The sequence below is a fragment of the Leptidea sinapis genome, chromosome 25 (genome assembly GCF_905404315.1).
Source record: "Leptidea sinapis chromosome 25, ilLepSina1.1, whole genome shotgun sequence".
Taxonomy (NCBI): domain Eukaryota; kingdom Metazoa; phylum Arthropoda; class Insecta; order Lepidoptera; family Pieridae; genus Leptidea; species Leptidea sinapis.
In genome coordinates, this window is record NC_066289.1 from 11,639,895 (window position 1) to 11,659,733 (window position 19,839).

The 19,839-nt window shown below is 36.7% G+C and overlaps 2 protein-coding genes and 1 long non-coding RNA gene across 4 annotated transcripts in view; 2 read left to right on the plus strand and 1 right to left on the minus strand.

Annotated features, from left to right (window-relative positions):
• The window catches only part of LOC126971976 (uncharacterized), a 500,026-nt gene extending 485,522 nt beyond the window's left edge, over positions 1 to 14,504 (plus strand). For both annotated transcript variants that reach the window (XR_007731019.1, XR_007731018.1), the window contains exon 2: positions 10,950 to 14,504. This is a non-coding gene — a long non-coding RNA (uncharacterized LOC126971976). The remainder of the gene's footprint in view (positions 1 to 10,949) is intronic.
• Positions 1 to 14,504, plus strand: LOC126971955 (uncharacterized). Its single transcript, XM_050818489.1, has 5 exons — positions 1 to 165; positions 240 to 448; positions 3,917 to 4,120; positions 4,986 to 5,128; positions 8,506 to 14,504. Exons 1-5 carry the CDS (start codon positions 129 to 131, stop codon positions 8,795 to 8,797), a joined length of 885 nt encoding a protein of 294 aa, XP_050674446.1. The 5' UTR covers positions 1 to 128; the 3' UTR covers positions 8,798 to 14,504.
• LOC126971965 (ras-related protein Rab-2A) overlaps positions 14,255 to 19,839 on the minus strand; it is an 18,604-nt gene continuing 13,019 nt past the window's right edge. Inside the window, exons 5-6 of the mRNA XM_050818499.1 lie at positions 18,976 to 19,105; positions 14,255 to 16,921 (exon numbers count right to left, since the gene is read on the minus strand). Coding sequence (XP_050674456.1) covers positions 19,007 to 19,105 — 99 coding nt within the window. The 3' untranslated portion in view covers positions 14,255 to 16,921; positions 18,976 to 19,006. The remainder of the gene's footprint in view (positions 16,922 to 18,975; positions 19,106 to 19,839) is intronic.

Consider the following 19,839-nt stretch of genomic DNA (forward strand, 5'->3'; position numbering starts at 1 on the left):
ATGAAGAAATATCTCTAGTTTGAAAAAAAATCATAGTTTCTAGTAAAATTAGATTATTTTATACAACTTCTATTAAGAATACCTTGTAAATAATATTGTTATATTGTGTATGTATTATTTAATGAAGTATGGAGATGTCTGTAGCGTGTAGTGACCCTTTAGCTGGTAAATATCACACTTGTTTATTTGTATTTTAATGTTGACGGTAAGAATTCATGTACCTATTTTGTTTATACTAGTGATTCATAACGAAAATCAATGGAAAATAAATAAAGTTTCACCATTATACAACATGCAATACTCTCCCTTGAAATTAAAGCAATACGCTTCGAAAATACGTCAAGACCTCGTTAGTGCAATTACTTCAAATGCTGCTATCAAGTATTCAGTCATTCTAGAAGATTTACCACAACTCAAATATTCTGAAGATGATTCCAATAGTATTATGGTAAGAATCTTTTATTTTATAGATACATTTATTTGCCATTATAATTATTTAATATCTCAATTGTGTTTTGAACATGACAACTTAAATAATAATTAACTAGCCTATTTCGTTAATTTCCAGGGTTCCAATTATAAATACACACATCAAAAAGTTTAAGCAACATGTACCTACTTATTTAAATTTTAGGATGGTTTTTCACATTATAACACTGTATTTATTTCTAAAATATTTTTTTAAGGGTCCTATAATGTAAAAATAACAGCTGTTGTATTTATAAGTTCTTTTAATAACAGAAATTAAAAATATTAGAATATACTGCAGAAACTAAGGTACATAAGCAGAAAATGAATTTATTGTGAAAGCATAGGATAATTAAATACAAAGTATGGCCTCCTCTGCTATTCAGAACTTGTCGGCAACAATTACTAATTGAATTAATGATAATGTTTATGTCATCTTGTGTTATTCGCTCCCAATGGAATTGTAGCAAATCCTTCAGCTGCTGGGTTGTTGTCACTCAGTCCAAGTCCTTCAAAAAATGTGTCTGGAGCATGTCCCATGAGTGCTAGATGGGGTTGAGGTCTGGCGATTGTGCAGGCCAGAGCAATACCCGGACGTTCTCTGTTGCCGAGTATTGACTGGTTCTCCGAGCTGTATGTGAACATGCATTGTCATGCAATAACCTAAAATCGGAGGCAAAGGTTTGTGCAAATGGATGGACATAAGGTCTCAGAATATCCTCAATGTAATTTTCAGAGATCATATTTCCATTTACAAAAACGAGCTCAGTTCGAGCTGTTCTTCATAATACCCGCCCATACCATAACTGTTGAGCTGCTATATGGATGAACTTCCTGAATGCACCTCGAGCTCGTAGGCCGAAATCATGTAGTCGATTTCACACAGTTTGGGGACTTTCACCAACACCACTTGAATTTTGTAGCCTCAAACTTATCTCTTGAGCGGTTAACATCGACTGGCATCTTGCAGTCAGTTATATGTACCCACATATGTACTGGTATTGCCGAGTGGTTGTACTCCTTTTACAGCCTGAATGCTGTTCAGCGGGTTCCCTTGTATTATTGTAGCCCTGCCAAAGACGAGAAATAACACTTCTATGAATGCCAAAATGCCGAGATACCTGAGATTGATTACTTCCTGCTTGCAACATTCCTACAGCTCTTTGCATTTCATTTGCCGTCAAATGACGTCGCTCCATGACGTAAAGAATATCTAACAATTAAATTTTGTCGCTAACTTTATTTATAAGGTTGGTAAAATTATAAAATCAAGACTAAACGAAGAAATAAAAACGCACTTAAATTCAAACAAATTCCCTTTCATTTAATTTTATGAAAAAAGCAAAACATAATCGAAATTTTTTACAACCAGCCAGTATGTCATCAATAACAAAAAAGTTTACATACCTTTGGACTTTGTGTGAATAAAGACTTACCCTCTTATTCATAATAGTCAGCCAACTTAAAGCATTGCTAATTCTCACTCTGTCTTCTTCTATTGACCAAAGTCAGAATGAGAAAAAACACTCCTAAGCGGCTGTTCAAAGTTAGGGGACCATTATGAATAAGGGGATTAGAAATTAATTAATATAAACGGTAAATTTGTAATATCATGCATGTTGCTTAGACTTTTTTGATGTGTGTATATTAATTTGAATCTCATAATATTATTTGTATGTAGCAGAGTCTTAATTATATGGGCCTGCATTATACAAACTCATAGTTTGGTTTGAAAAAATTGTCGATGTATTCCATACATACAGAAGTCGGCAAAAAGGAGGTAGCAAACTAATTATCCTCAGCCATATTATGAGGAGGCATTGCACATATTATTTGGAAACACCTATAAAATAGGTATTTCAAAACTCATACACAGTGCTTAACATTATAGCAAACTCTGTGAGCTTACTTACAACAATTAAAACTGAATTTTTTAATAAAAACATAGCAATAGAGAGAAAATATTATTGAATCAAGTGAGAGGGAACAAACATTTTATGCCAAATGAAACTTGCCTATTCAAATTAATTCTTAGTAGAAGTCATTTGATGATGAGGCTGTATAAACTATTTTAACATTTCAAGAAAATGTGTATAATATATAAAATTTTATTATTTTTAAAAACATTGATTTTGATGGATTAATTTATTTATGTTGTCTTGTATTAACATCTCATATTATGACTGTGCATTACTTTTGCAGATACAGTTCTCTGTCGAGGGATATCTGATTGGCTCCAGCAATAATTAGACTGGTTTTAATAGAATCTCTACTCTATGTTCATTATATTATAAAAGCCTAAAATGGAACCCTAAACCATTTACAAATTTCAGCAAAAGCCAATAATTTGCTGTGAAGTACATTACTTATATATAATATACCTATATGTAGTAGAATATGGAACATGGGTCTCCCCGTTATCTTGATATCTTTCAAGTATTTCAATATTCCTGTGCCTTCTGTAATTAATTTATGATAGACACATCTAAAAGTTATTTTAAAGTATGCAAAATCAAGGATTTTGTAATATGAAACTGTTGAAGTTTTAAAAGTTACTGTTTTTTAAAGAGTATTTATTCTCATGGTCTGGGTAATAGCCCAGGACCAGGAACACATTATATTACATTACTGCCACCAGATATTCAACATTTTTATTTATTCAGCACCACCAAGGATGCTATAGCACCTTTGACTCTCTCCTGTGAATTAAATTATGTTTTACACTTGTTATAATCTTGAAAGCCTAAAATGGTATGTAGTAGTTGCAAGTTCAAATTAATATATTCCAATGGAGCAGAAACCACCATTGCCATTTGTGATTTATGTGTTTAGTAGCCTGATTGAATTGTGGAATTAGCAGAAATCTTCAGTACATTGAAGTAAAAAACTAAGTTAAAGTAGGAAATATTGTTTTTTTTTTTATGGAATAGGAGGACAAACGAGCGTACGGGTCACCTGTTGTTAAGTGATCACCGCCGCCCACAATCTCTTGCAACACCTGAGGAATCACAGGAGCGTTGCCGGCCTTTAAGGAAGGTGTACGCGCTTTTTTTGAAGCTACCCATGTCGTATCGTCCCTGAAACACCGCACAAGGAAGCTCATTCCACAGCTTTGTAGTACGTGGAAGAAAGCTCCTTGAAAACCGCACTGTGGAGGACCGCCACACATCCAGATGGTGAGGATGATATCCTAACTTGTGGCGTGTCGTGCGAAGGTGGAATTCGGCGGCAGGAATCAGGTAAAACAGCTCTTCGGAACACTCCCGTGATAAATGCGGTGATTTGCTGCAGCACAATATAAATAATGTTATAAATAAACCCTACCATTTAAGTGCACCCCCAGACTTGTTGTTTAATGATTGGCAAACTATTATCTATTCCTTTAATATAATAATATTTATATTTAATTTAGCCTTTATAATATTTATGCCAAATCAAATAATTTCAGGTAGTTGTTAAAATGCAAAACACCACACAAAGCAAAGTGGCCTATACAGCTATCTTATTATCCTGGGGAAAAAGCAAAGAAATAAGCCATGCTGTGAATTTGCCTTACATGTTGGAAAGAGGTGAACAGAAGATTGGCAATACTGTCAAATCGACATTACAAAAGATATTTGACTGTAACATAAATCAGTATTACTTTGGACAGGTATGAGAGATTAAAAATTCAGTTTTCTTTCTAATAAGATATGATTCAAGTCAAGTAAGACATTTACATCAAGATTTAAGTTGAACTGCACAATAGCTTGACATACTTGTATAAAAATATAATAGGATATTCTTAAAGTGAGCTCTTTCCTTTAGTTTGCCGTATATCATTACTTCCTATAATTTGATCGTTATTGGCAATACTATGAAATAGTGTAATAATACAGGGTGTATTTTTTCAAATATCAACTAAATATATAGGTGTGACAATTACATAACTTATTGCAACAATACTAATTGGTAAACATCATGAAGCTGGAGTTTGACACAGTCAGAAGAACTGATAAGAAACTCGCAGCCCATCTTGTATTTTATGTCACAACAAAAATGCTTACCCTACTTAATATTATACAATTTTAGGTGCCTTGTGCAGAACCAGACAAGAACCTATACATTATTATCTTCCATATAATCTGGTTCTATTTCTATAGTAAGTCTTCCTTGTCAAAGAAGCTTTAATATATTTCTTAAATTTGTGCTTGGGGACTCATGTATGCTGTCTGATATATAATTGTAAAATCCCACAAATGAATTCAATAATGTTTTTTCTAACATACACTATATTCATAGATTATATGTATTGTCAGGGAAGAGTTAGGATGTTTATCAACTCCCATTTTTCCTTGAAACAAGGCTCTTGGTTGAATAGTATTTAGAACATGGAAGAGCCACACATGCACATGTTGGGCAGTTCCAACAGTTAATTTATTTTAATATACGAGTTGATATGTTAAAGTAATGCAGTTATGTACATGATTATATTTATGCGTATCATTTCATAAGCATTAATTTTTTACCTTTTTCAGCATCACATGCTTCTCTTTGCATTCAGTTTTATTGAATGTGACAGCTCAAAAAGTACTGATCCATTTGTGTTAAGATTTAAAATGGGAGAGGACAAAGTGAATTGTAATTTAGAAATTGGAGAATTGCGTTGTATTTGGAATGGGTATGTGTTTATAGTAAATATTTTTCTCCAATATTTATATCTATTATGTTAAGGTCAGTGAAATAAGCTCATGTTAAGTTTAAATCCATGTGTATGTAGTTCGGTCTTCATGACTATTTAGATTTTAGGTAATTTTCACTAATAGCAAAGTCCATAAATATGTATTTATGATAACAAGCTTTTGTTAGTAAGGAAAAACAGCTCAATAGCAACAACGAAACTACACATAAATAGACAGCAATAAGTTTGAATTTTATTAACTAGCTGACCCTGAAAAGGTTGTTTTGCCATATTAATTAATAAAAATTTTTTTGGGTATAATAAAAATGGATGTTGGCTGATTCTCAGACCTGCCCGAAATGCATACAAAATTTCATACAAATCGGTTCAGCCGTTTAGGAGGAGTTTGGTAACAAACACCGCGACACAAAAATTTTATATATTATAGTACAGGATCCGTGGTACACTTTTCATTATTTATTACTAACAAGCTGATTTTTCGTGAGTAGCTTCCTTTTGACTAGACGCCCAACTTTTTTCCTTACAGTAATATCGGTAAATGGTAGCTTAATAGGGGTAGCAAGGATAAAATATGTTGATTTGACGAATCTTAAAAATTTATTACTAACCGAATTTTTCGTTGTTAATTATCGAGATAATTATCTAAATAACGTGAAAATTTATTGAATTAGGCGTTACTTTGCGGAAATCCATAATTATACAAATGATTTAAGTTTTCTTTAGTGTTAATTCCGCCAATATTTAGACTTGCAGTCTCGTGCCAGATTTTGGCGAGACAACACGTCCTGAGGATGCCTCGTGTAGAGGCGAAACACGTGTCGAATTGTTTTAAAAACAAATATTGGCGGAATTAACACTAAATAAAACTTAAATCATTTGTATAAATAACATGAAAACATATTTGTCCTACAAAATATAAGGTTTTGTTAGGGAGTCCCCCCTCTCCAACATGTATCATAAACAAGGTCATGAAAAATATGTCATGTCATATGGTATGTCATCTTGGTCCTACGCTCAAAAGTTGTCAATACCGCAGGACTTTTTATTATAAGTAACTGTAAGGCAAAGGTGTCACGGTAATATATTTTTCGTCCAAATAAAACAATGTCCTACAAAAAAAAAGGTATGTTTTATTAGTCCTACAAGATTTGTAATTTTTGAGTATACAACGATTGTCTTGCTCTTATTTTTAAGAATGTACAAAACTTGAACAAAAAAAACCTAATACAACATCTGCATTCGAACCGGGGTCTTCTGCTTTCTGGATCACCCAATGTCCCATCTGAGCTATTATAGTCTTGTATATAATGGCGAAATTTACCTTTTGTGTTCTAGTGTTATTGTAGCTGTTTCTTATTATCAAAACACGGATAAAACTACATTTTTTTAAATTAAAACCTAGCTAGATCGATTTCTCGCCCCCTTGAACAAAAAAAACCTAATACGACATCTGGATTCGAACCGGGGTCTTCTGCTTTCTGGATCACCCAATGTCCCATCTGAGCTATTATAGACTTGTATATAATGGCGAAATTTACCTTTTGTGTTCTAGTGTTATTGTAGCTGTTTCTCATTATCAAAACACGGATAAAACTACATTTTTTTAAATTAAAACCTAGCTAGATCGATTTCTCGCCCCCGAAATCCCCTGTATACTAAATTTTATGAAAATTGTTGGAGTCGTTTCCGAGATTCAGATTGTGTATATCTATCTATACAAGATTTGCTTGTTTAAAGATATTATAATAATAAGATAATATGATATACTTGGGTTACACTGAAAATGTTTAGAACTGGCCAGTTAGAAACATTGCTTATGAAAACTATTTTTTAATTTCAATTTTAGAACTCTTTGGTAACCTAATGTACTATATTGCATTCATTTGTTTTTGTGAATTGGCGGCAAATCTAAAACTCTTGTTACACGTGAAAATTTTCGGTCAATGATTTATTATGACTTTCGTTGTGGGCTTACTCAATAACAAAGCTATGATAGGCTGCGATTAGCATTTCTTAATGAAGACCCATCTCGTGTCACTATTTACAATTGGTTTAACGAGTTTAAGCGTGGACGTAGCAATCTCAGTGATGATCCGCGTGAGGGACGTCATTTAACAGCGACTACTGAAGATAACATCAGTGCTGTGCAACGCATGATAGAGGAAGATAAGAGAGTGACCTATCAGCAGATATAGGCAAGGCTAGGCATTGGTATGAGTCAAGTTCAAAAAATATTACACGAACATTTAGGCGTAAGGAAGCTTTGTACCAGATGGATTCCAAATACTTTAACCCACGACCAGAAACACGTTCGCATGGACTGGTGTCGCCAAATGTTAAGTAAGTCCAACGGCTGTGACTCAAATGCTGTATTTGACATCATCACAGGTGATGAAAGCTGGATATATTGCAACGAACTCGAAACCAAAAGACAATCGGCTCAGTGGGTGTTTCATTTCGAGGATCGGCCAACTAAGGTAAAGAAAGGAAGAAGTCAAGGAAAAAAGATGATTGCCTCATTCTTTGGTCGGAAAGGTCATTTCGCGACAGTTGTGCTAGAAGATGGAAGTACAGTTACTGCAGACTGGTATGTCAATCGCTGTTTGTCTGTTGTTTTGGAAAAAATTCGACAGCAGCGCTCTCGAAGCAGGATCCTCCTTCACCACGACAATGCTTCAGCGCACTCCGCAAAAAGTACTGTTCAATATTTGACTATGGCAGGTGTCGAGATAATGAGCCATCCGCCATACAGTCTTGAACTGGCGCCCTGCGATTTTTATTTATTCCCATATATTAGATAAAATTTGAGATATTCGCTTTACTAGCCCTGAAGATGCGGTGAAAACGTACGAAAATGCCATAGAAGAGAACCCTGAGGAAGAATGGGCCCACTGCTTTTCTCAATGGTTCCATCGAACGCGACGATGTGTAGGTAGGAACGGAGATTACTTCGAAAAGCAATAAAAGTATTGGCAACTATCTACATTAAGCCGTTTTTCATTTTCTAAACATTTTCAGTGTTACCTAGGTATCATAGACCAATTATATTACAATATATCTGCGAATAGACATAACAAAGTGTTAAGTGTTAACTGCAAGATGGATTCTTCTAATTGACAAGTCGTAAACAGTCAGCCACATTAGCTCTTTAGTATTTTAAATATCTCGCACGCCCTATTCGTCACGCATTATTAGGGTTCAGGTCGATACGACCTGAACTAGTATATTCTGAGTCTAGTGTGTATAGAAAACAATGACATGCACATACTTGATTAAAGCTATGGTTATATTAAAAGGTATAATTATTTAAGTTTTGTTGGCTTTGTGTTTTTATAATACTTAGTCTTTTGTTTCAGAGTTAAAAACATGGAAAATGATTTAGTGAGTTTAGTGAAATTGGCATACCAAAAGTTACAAAATCGAGCATACCAAATATCAAATGTGGATATTACAGTGTTTGAGTTATGTGAAGTTGTTCTACCCAAAGCACATGTTCAGATTAACGGTGTTGTGAAAGTGAAGACTCCCGAAATGATTAATGCTTTTTTTATGGTTCTCAATTATATATATGAGTCGAGTATTTTATCAAGTCCTAAAAAGAACTCCAAATCAGAGCAGTTTGCATGTGAGAATCCTAAATATATTTAGTTATAATTATATAGAATGTTTTGATCATGAATTTAAAAATAAAAAGCAAAGAATAGAATAGAATAAAGAATGAAGCATGAATAAGAAATGTAAAAAAAGTGGCAGGTTTTAACTTTTTTTTCTTTTCTTAGATAATTTATACATCTAGAAGAACCTCTTGCTGTTACGCAGCGCATGAAAACAGGTCAGGGCTATTACTTTAGTGTGCATGGCAAATTCAAATATTTTTATTTAAATGTGATGTGATATCACTTAGTCAAAAACCCCCATTCCAAAATGAATGCCTCAGATCTGAGAAGAATAAGAGCAATAAACTCAGTGGGCTTTTTTTTCATCGAAAAAATATGTTTACAATGTAAAATGTAATGTACAATTAAACTTATTATTTAATAGCCTGAGGGCGGTCACTCCATTCCTAATCTGTGATTCATTAAGAATGTCATTTATGTAACCTTTATGTAAATAATACTTTCGATTTAAACATTTTCTGGGATCTTTTTGTGACAGCATATACAGCGCCCTACAAAAACTCGACTTAGCCGCGTAGTAGGCATTATAAGTTTATGTCTGTTCCTGGTGTTAACATTATGGTTATGACAGTTTCTAGCAAATTAACTTATGTGCCTATGTACATATATTACATTATCAAGAATATAATAACAAAATACGACTTACACTCGTGATATGTCACTTTGTTTTCGTGTGCGTTGGTGAAAATAGAGGATTACGATTCGCCGCTATTTTTTTTGCCGTGTTCACAGCTCTCACAGTCTATCTAGACACATAAATTAACTAAGATATTATTATTGTAAAAAATCATACGATGAAGTATTTTCTTTGATTAACGCAAAGTGTTACACATTTAAATAAATCACTTTTTAAAGGATTGAAATGCGTTTAATTATAACTGTTTAATTTACATTAGATTTTGCGTATAAGAATTTTCGTTATCCCGACATTTCAGGACCTTTCCAGATCTCGTATTCAGAGGTACTATGGGGTTTTAATCCTTTAAGAGTGTTCTATTTAAATGTGTAACACTCGCGTTAATCGAAGAAAATACTATGTGCAACAACAGTACAGACTGGAAAATGCCAACCGAATCATGCGATGAATTTATTAATCATTGATCAATGACATTCTATACACATATAAGGACATATCATTCCCAGTCTGATAACGGAATGGCAAAGGTGTGCATAAAGACAATGTAAGCACACTTTTTTACTTAGTCGTGTGTCATCTGAATCGGGTCCTAAATTCAACATACGTAATCAGAATTGAATAAATATTAATTGCTGCTTATTGGCCAAGAATATTTTAAACAACTGGAGTAAATGCGGAAATGTATAGATATAGTCCATATTTCGGCTTAGTTTTTATACGACGTCACTTGTATATAATATGTATAGAACGTCATTAGGTACTCACTTACTTTTACGAAATTATAACGCCTGTTATCGAGTGTGAAACTTAGTGACACAGTTCTTTCTATGGAAAAAGAGAATATTCCAGCGTTCAGGTTTCCTGATAGTAAGGTTACCAGTGGGAGGCTCTTTTGGCTCCACTGGATGCCGGCTAGATTATAGGTACCACCACGGCGCCTCTTTCTGCGGTGAAGCAGTTATGTGTAAGCGTTATTGTGTCGGTCTGAAGGGCGCCGCAGCTGAGGCTGAAATTACTGGGCAAATGAGACTTTACATATTATGTCTCAAGGTGACGAGCGCAATTATTGTAGTGCCGCTCAGATTTTTAGGTTTTTCAAGAATCCTGAGCGGCACTGCATTGAAATGGACAGGGCGTTTAAATAGCCATCAGCTGATGTTAGGTTAAGATTATTTTATATTATACATAATACTGCTATACATAGCAGTTGTTTTTGTTCAGGCATGAATTTTTGCCTCAGGAGGAATTGGTTCTGATGGTGGGTTCACAATTCACATTAGCTTCCAATTCTTGCCGAATAGGCCTTGCTTCTAGTAGCTCAGCTCGTTTCTCATGGTATCGTTCTTTTTTGCACCATTGTACCTTTTTTTTGTAGAATAGGAAGAAAAACGAGCGTACCCGTACGCTGGTGTTCAGTGATAACCGCCGCCCACATTCTCTTGCAAAACCAGAGGAATCACAAGAGCGTTGCCCGCCTTTAAGGAAGGTGTAAGCACTTATTTTGAAGGTACCCATGTCGTATCGTCCTGGAAACACCGCACAAGGAAGCTCATTCCACAGCTTTGTTGTACGAGGAAGAAAGCTCCTTGAAAACCGCACTGTGGAGGACCGCCACACATCCATATAATGATATCCTAACTTGTGGCGTGTCTTGCGAAGGTGGAATTCGGCGGCATCAGGTTAAACAGCTCTTCGAAACACTCCCCGTGATAAATGCGGTAGAAGACATACAATGAAGCGACGTCTCTAAGCAACGCCAAGTGATCCAGCCGTTCAAAGAGCACTGGGTCCCCGACAATTCGTCGCTGCTCTGCGTTGCACGCGGTCAAATGGATCGAGCTGATACTAGGGTGCGCCAGACCTGAGATGACACCAATACTCCATGTGTGGCCGGACCTGCGCTTTGTAGAGCGCTAGAATGTGGGCCGGCTTGAAGTATTGCCGTGCTCTATTAATGATGCCCAGCTTCTTCGAAGCCAATTTGGCTTTGCCCTGGAGGGAGAATTTCGTGGCCATCTCCAGATTGGCAATCACTTGAGATTTCGAGACCCAGTATTCCGATACTAGGCGAGGCTTTAAGGGAAGTGTTGTCGGAGAGCGGTGATACGACAAATGCGGTTATTTTAGTGGTAAACGCGCAATCTTGAGTTTTCTGGGGGTTAAATTGGACAAGGTTCATTTTACCCCATTCCGCGACCTTCTCGAGAGAGGCCTCGATAGAAGACACAAGTTTCTCCCGGCAGTGGTCGACGATTTCCCGAGAGAGACCTGCATGGCCCGTGTATACGGCATCACCAGTGCTGTCGTCCGCATAACAATGTATGTTGGAGGTGTCCAACATATCATTGATATGCAGAAGAAACAGCATGGGAGATAGCACACAGCCTTGGGGCTCTCCAGCGTTCACGGGCTTGGGATTCGAGCAATAACCGTCGACAACGACCTGTATGCTGCGCCCAGTGAGGAAGCTGGAGTTCCACTTGCATAAGTTCTCCGGAAGCCCAAATGATGGAAGTTTTGAGAGGAGCTTCTTGTGCCATACCTTCGCTATATCCAGGCCTTCCCCGTTGCTTTCAATAGCCGCAGCCCATCTATGTGTAAGGTATACCAGAAGATCGCCAGTCGACCGACCATGGCGAAAGCCGTACTGCCGGACGTTAATCAACTGGCGACCCTCAAGGTATACCAAGAGCTGGCGGTTAATTATGCTCTCCATGATTTTGGAGAGCAGGGAGGTAATAGCAATAGGCCTGTAGTTTGCCGGATCCGAACTGTCTCCATTTTTTGGATTGGATAGACAAGGGCTGTCTTCCATGAGTCAGGGACTACGCATTTTGAATAAGAGTGCCGGAATAAACGCGTTAGCACCGGCGTCAAGTCAGGGACACACGTTCTAAGCACGATGGAGAATTGCCATCCGGCCCGCTCGACTTCCTGACGTCCAACGAAAACAGAGCTCGCCAAACAGTTTTATGTTTGAACTGTACTTCAGGCATGGAGCTCTGATACCGCGGGATGGTCGGCGGTGTTTTTCCGTTGTCGTCAAGAGTCAAGTTGGAGGCAAAAAGAGTGCACAGGAGATCGGCTTTCTCTTTTGCCGTATGGGCCAGGGTGTCATTCCTCATGTGCAACGGCGGTGTGGACGGCTGGTTGAAGTTACCAAGAGCAACTTTTGACAACGACCAGTACTTGCGTGTTCCGGTCGGGTAACTGGAAAGCTGCTCGCCGATTTTGACGACGTGCTTCGATATCGTACGGGCGATTTGCCGCTTAAAAAATCTGGAGGCACGGTTATATTTCGTCTTCAGAACTTTGCAGTTCGGATCCTTTGAGCCCAGCGCCGCAACCCAAGTTCGATACGCCTGTTTTTTGCAGTCAGATGCTGCTTTAACCGGCGACGCATCGAACCAGGGCTGTGTTCTGCCACCGATCAGTACTACAGAGCTTGGTATAAAAATATCCATGCCCTGCAGTATCACATCGGCTACTGCAACGGCGCAGGCACTAGGATCATCCTAAGTGAAACAAACCCTGCCCCAAGGGTAGGATGCAAAAAAGGAACGCATGCTATCTCAATCTGCTGACTTGTAGTGCCGAACGCGGCGGGTCGCTGGAGGTCTGCGATGTTGGCACTACACTCCTGACCAGGCAATGGTCGGACGTTCCGAGAGGGAGAGACCTGGTTAACTATCGGGATGTGTAGTCAGCAGAATATCTAATAAGGACGGCATGTGGCTATCCATATCCGGGAGCCGCTTATGGCCTCCGGTCCTCGACACTAACCTATGCGAAACGTAGCGGCACTATGCCGCTACTTCGTAATTAACCCGGACGAGTCTGGCCCGATTGTGCTGACGTCATAAGACGGCAGCGTGACTCTCCCACTTCTAAAAAGCCCTTAGTCGCCTCTTACGACACCCATGGGCCTGGGCCCCCCCTATTCTTTTTACGCCCCGGGGAAAGTACAGGGAAACCTACTCAATTATACTTTTTAATATAATAAAATCGTAAGAGTACCTTTGTCTGTATATTAAATACTAAAATAAACAATTAATACTAGATTATTTATTGTTTTCCTTTCGTTATCGAGACGAAAAAACCTTTATTGAATTTTTAAAGTATTATAGAATAAACTGATCTATACAAAGGGATGGATGCATTTTTTTTTATTAATCCAAATTTTAAAAGTTATCAGCCGAGATAGAAAAAGCGGTTCATTTAATGGGTATAAATCGTAAACGGTAAAAAACTTACAGGAATTTAAAGATGCAAAATGTATTGTCTACAAAATGATCTAAATAACTTTTGCCGTAAAGTGCAGTTTTGAAATATCGGCCAAAAACTTTTTTAAGTGCTCCACCTGGATCTGACTTTCAGTGCATTTGTGTTTTTATGCTCAGTAAGTGAACCTAAGCCTTAAAAAATGGATCAGAAATTTACTGAGTTTAAATTAGTTTTTTAATAATCTACCTACTTGATTTAAAACGCTTTTGTTGAGATTTTCTTGCTGACCGTACTAACTAGAACTGTCATCCGAGCCAGGTGCCGAGTAGAACCGTTGAGTCACACCACGGTGAACAAGATTCGATTACTGTCCTCGAAATGTACATTTATTCGACGCTAAGGTCCTTCACCTCTGGTGAATACAAGAGTATGGGCCGTGGTCATTACTAACATTAGGTGCCGCGTATTTATGCTCGTCTGTTTGTTATTTCGACAAGGCCCTTAGATTATGTTAGATTTCAATTTGTAGAGAAGCCATTGATATTTAAATGAAATAAACGAACTATGTCAATTTAAACATTTAATTCATGAATTATGCTTTACAAATATGTTGCATATTATATAACCTTATAAAACATCACTACATCATACATGTGCTAAACTTAAAATTAACCTAGTTTTTTCCTCAACTTTTGTAAGCACTCCTTTAAGATTAATACAACATTCTCTCCTGTACATAAAAAGCTTGTTGGTAACATGTTGTGCACGCATATTATAATGTAGCCAGTAATAAAAAAATGTACATCCCCGTCAAATGTATTATAAGAATTAGTCGTATAAAATAGTTTTTAATACTAAATGGATGGTGGTGATGGCTTTACGCTAGTTCTATTTATTTAAAGAATCGGTAACAAGACCATGAGCTCAAACCAAAATACAATAAAAGAAGAATATCTAAATCACTTTTCAATATACTCGATTATAAGAAAAAGTCCCATTAGGTTGATGCCCAAAAAAAAATCCTTGATGAAGGGTTAGACCTCCATTTTATTGTTTTGTCAAGTTGGACACGTAGATTATGGATATAAACTTTTCTAAGATGTAAATAGGAAATTTTCAATAAACACAATAAGATAATCAAAATCAGCCTGCACCTGGTAATACGTCACAAAACAACATAATTAAATTTATACAGCATAGGTCCTGATAAGAGTTTAAGTAATGCGCAGGTATGCACGATGACTATTACTGCGCATTCAATTATTATTATTTTATTAGGTGTGACCTATATATTATTTTACTTCACGGCCACACTATCTCTGGACCTCGCTTTAAAAACCCCCTTCACCCCCTCGCCCACGACCTATTTTGTCAGTACGGTTTGCAGTTTCATTACTGTTACATTTCGTGATATTTTCGTGCAATCACTGCTTTGTTTTTGAAGTTTTCATTGCCACGTTTTGACTTTTGTTATTAATCCTTCTGTTGTTCTTTGTCGCTATAATAATAGTTCTTATAATATACATAATAGAAAAATAAATACATTTGTACTTAACCCAGATTCTTTAATTAATTTTTCACTATTGTAATAATAATCAGCATCACAACACAACACCTTTACTTAATTAATAATACAGAAAAAATAAATAGTAGTTTATTTATTGATAAAAACCTAGTGATGCTTGTTTTTCACACCGTAACAAAACGAGGATGTGACGTCATCGGCGTCGAGTCCAGAGATAATATAACCGGGTAGTTTTACTGGGCATGATGGCAGATTTTGAGTCTTCTTTGAATTACGTTCGTAGTGTCGTGGTGCTAATGACGTCAAGCCTCAGAATGCAATGAAAATGAGCTGTAGCATCTTTAACTTCGATTAGTATTCCAGTATTTTATTTTGGTATTTTGCACTTTTATTAACCCAATGTTTATATCAAAACTGGGTCATTGTATTCTGTACGGCCACCATGCCTTAAGTTATTATTAAAATCGTCAAATCTCTTAAGTCGTATTTATATAAACTTACATCTACATGAATGTTATCTGAAATGTCTTACCGCCACACCAAAAAAAAACAATCTGGAATTTAATACATATTTATCCGCCCTTATGTGCATATCCAATAAATAATTTCTGGAACAGGAATTGATTATTGTATAAACATATTAATTATTAATAGTTACAGCATTTCCAATTGCGTTTTTATTCTTCGATATAGTCATTAGTTATTCGACAATTTAATATGTATCACAAAAAACATACGTGGATTTAAGGAGACGGAAATGTAATCAGTTATATAAATATATTATAAAATATAAATAAGTCCAAGTTTGTTTGTTAAGCTTTCAATCTATCATCATGAAATTTGCACACGTCAACGGTTTAGAAAATAAAGGATTTTCCCCAAAATTTTCAGGAGTTTCCGAAAGATTGCCTAAAGCGAACGAAGTCGTAGCCAGAAATGATATATAAAGTAATTAAAGTTAATTTCTTTGATACTGTATATTGCACATACTTGGTTCTTTTTGGCATAATTAACTGTAAAAATTATAAACAATGAAAATTTGTTCTTAGTCACAAAAAATTTACACCTTTTCATTAACTGAACATACCAGGCTCGAAGGACCAAAAGTACACCCACAGGCGGAAACATTGACGTAGATGTTCTTCATTCCCCGAACAGTGCACTCTCAAGGCACGTTAACAGCATAATGTTGACTGAAGTGCGACAATACACCCTGTCTGGTTATTCACTGATACACTTCTTCGCAGATTGTTGCAGATATATTTTTGGCAGAAGTTACGGAAACAGCAACTGATGTTTAATTAAAAGGCATTATCAGCCCACAACACTGACGTTACGGACCTTAGTCGTCTCGTGATTTCGATTTTTAATATGTAAATACCAATTATGAAATAATACACAATTGCAAGTCAAGAACTATCTGATGTAAGAGGGATAACCGCTGCTCTTATGAAACACTAGTGGAATCACAAGATCAAGTTATGCTAGCCATGCCATAACGATGACCGTAACAGTAATTGTTGTAACAACAATCTCGTATTTCGAAGAAGGAAAGCGCACTCAAACTTAATAATGAACTGCGCGTCCATCAGGCCGCAACTTGTGATAACAATGAGATACAACGCAATATATTATATAAAATAAAATTAACTATCCAGCACGCAGTAAGTTCTGTATCCATTATCGTTGCACACAGCTGCACCATTCCCCTGGTAAACATAATACAGTTGTAAGTTAATTAATAAAAATCTTTACATGTAATTATGTATATCAGTGTCCTAAAAGAAAAAAAGGGAGCATTAAAAAATAAAGGTGTGGCCACCCTAGACGAGCCCAGCACTAATTCGTGTAATGCAAGCGTTTGGTTCGTACTTGGCTGTGCTCAGTGCAATTATCAGTTGTTTGGCAAAAACAAAGGGTTTTGCTTCGTGTTCGCAGTACACTCGTGGACGTTTGTATCAAGCAATTGTGTGTAAGCACTATTGTTGTTTCGGTTTGAATTTTATTGGACTTGGAAATTACTGGAGTAAGACTAATCTTACTTAAATCTGTTATCTTAAGGTGACGAGTGTAATCCCGTGCCGCTCGGGATCCTCAGTTTTCCAATAATTTTGAAAGGCACTGTATTGTAAGGAGCAGGGAGTAGAACTTATCAGTTGACCATCAAGTGAACATTGTGCTCGTCTCGACATTTGTCATCATAAAAAAGACGTGTTCTTCGCGATCATTATGGAAACATTTGATGCATGGTCATGGAAAACAGAAGGCAATACTATATAGGTCCATAAGTACAGCAGGGCCATTTCGTCTAGCGTAAACGTATCTTTAAAGAAGCCGGAGAAGTATGATTCTACCGAATTATATGCATATCCATCCAGGAGATAGGCATTATTTAGTTTTATAAGATTAACTAATTAAATTGGATGTGGACTTAAAGATGTATTACAGAGATAAAAACGAATTAAAGGTGGTCTGATCATATGTAGAGGATGTAAGGATAAGAGAAGATTTTCTGCATCAATTTATAAACATAATGTGTGTGTTTGGAGAGATCGTGTGTTGAAATACTATTATGTGTTGATGGAAATGAGCATTGGGGATATTTTATTACGAGATTTTATTTACCCAAAATTTGGGACTTCAGCATTAACTAAAACCATTATATAATGACTAAAGAGTGCAGAAAATCCCCCGCGCCGGTAAGTCTAAGAGACTAAGTTTAGCTTACTGTTGACCTAGGTTATATAAATTAAATTTGTATTGTAAATTTATGAACGATGCCGGACTCGAACCCGTGACATCTCGGGTTCCGTCCGCGCACGTTGATCATAAATTTTGGAATGTCTTATTCAACTCTCAGGTTGTGGCTCCATATACAGGATCTACTTTACAGTTGATTATCTGCTCAACCCCAATAATCGCATTTTAGAAAATTGACTTGGGATGTCGCTCTTTCAAATCTAAGCAGTTTGTTATTTTTAAAGTGATATCCATTAATTCTGGGATTAATAAAACAAATTAAATTTGTATCCAAAATTTATAAACGATGCGGGACCCAAACCCGAACCCACGACCAGTCGGGTTCCATCTGAGCGCTTTTTACAAATGAGCCAACCGTTGGAGTGACGCATGTATCGTAAATTTTGGTAGTCCTTGTTCAACTCGCTTGACCTAGGTTGGTTGGAGTGAAAAGATAGTCTTGTCCAATAGCCCAATCAAGGATAATTCCGCAAATAGCACATAAACAAGGTGAAAATCAAAACTGAAAAAACAAAAGGATGTTCACGAATGGCATAGTCAATAACCACAACCAGCGTCCGTTAACGAGGATGACGAATGAACTAGCTAGAGCTGCTCGAATTGATGGGGATCCATTGCTCTTTAAATGGCTCGATCTTCTGGCGTTGCGTAGTGACATCGCTTCATTGTGTGGCTTCTATCGCATTTATCGCAGGGAGTGTTCCGAAGAGCTGTTTCACCAGATTTCTACCACCGAGTTCCACCTTCGCACGACGCGCCACAGATTAGGATGTCATCTTCAGCATCTGGATGTTTGGGGTCCCTCCACAGTGCGCTTTTCAAGGAACTTTCTTCCACATACCACGAAGCTGTGGAATGAGCTTCCTTGTGCAGTGCTTCCGGAAACACTCAAAACTTGTACATCTTCCTTAAAGGCTCTAGTGTTGCGGAGGAGTCCGGGCGGCGGTGATCACTCAACTCCAGGTGAGCCGTAAGCTCGTTTGTCCTCCATGCCCCTCGTTACCTCAGCCCCCTCAGCGTGTGCAGCTCGCCACCTAACAACAGCCGCCGCCGGCCGCGCCGCCCGCGCCGGCCCCGCCCGCCCCCGCTCCCGCCCCCGTCGAATGCTGGGGCCCGATTTTAATGCCATTCGCCTACGAAAAATATCCAAAGTACAAAAATTTATTTTAAAGGATTAAACGCGTGCGTTTTTAATATCAACGAAACGTTGGAATAATAGCTATTTATGCAACTGTTGTGTAAAAACGACGAATGTGGGTGTAATAATAGTATCACATGAGTGTTTTAATACCTAATTATCAACAGTTACATACAAGACTTTATCTACGCCCATAATATGAATCCTAATCCTAGTAACGATTACATCATCCAAACGAGTGTTGTTGTACTGAATTTCATTACAACACTCGTTTGGATGATGTAATGGTTATAAGGACAATGGGTGTTTTAATGTTGGAAATAAGATAACTGTTTAAGAATCTTTAATAGAGATAATTTAAGGCATGGGTGTAGATAAAGTCTTAAGACATATAGTTATTGTCTAAATTTAGTTATGACGGGAAAAAATCCTTTATAAAGTGGTTACCTACAGTCACTCAGTGAAGTAAAAAAAATTATTTTAGTAGATTCATCGAGATAGCCAATAGCAATGAAATGCAGCAGCCAATTTTCCATTGAAATTTGATGAATACATGATTAACCATTAGATCATTTATATATATATAGTATGGTTTGCAAATATATGAAATAAATGAAAAAACAAGTCATACTGGTCCACAAAAGTATACCAAAATTAATAATTAAATTAAAATCCCTTAATAATAAAAAAGAAATTTTCAAAGAAACTAATTATCAAAATTGAAGTAGA

Bases quoted from the DNA above. Each gene is read 5' to 3' on its own strand.
- LOC126971955 (XM_050818489.1), top strand. From the start codon at position 129: ATGGAGATGTCTGTAGCGTGTAGTGACCCTTTAGCTG. The intron at 4,121-4,985 runs GTATGAGAGATT...TACCTTTTTCAG, and splicing joins ATCAGTATTACTTTGGACAG to CATCACATGCTTCTCTTTGC. The intron at 5,129-8,505 runs GTATGTGTTTAT...CTTTTGTTTCAG, and splicing joins TTGCGTTGTATTTGGAATGG to AGTTAAAAACATGGAAAATG.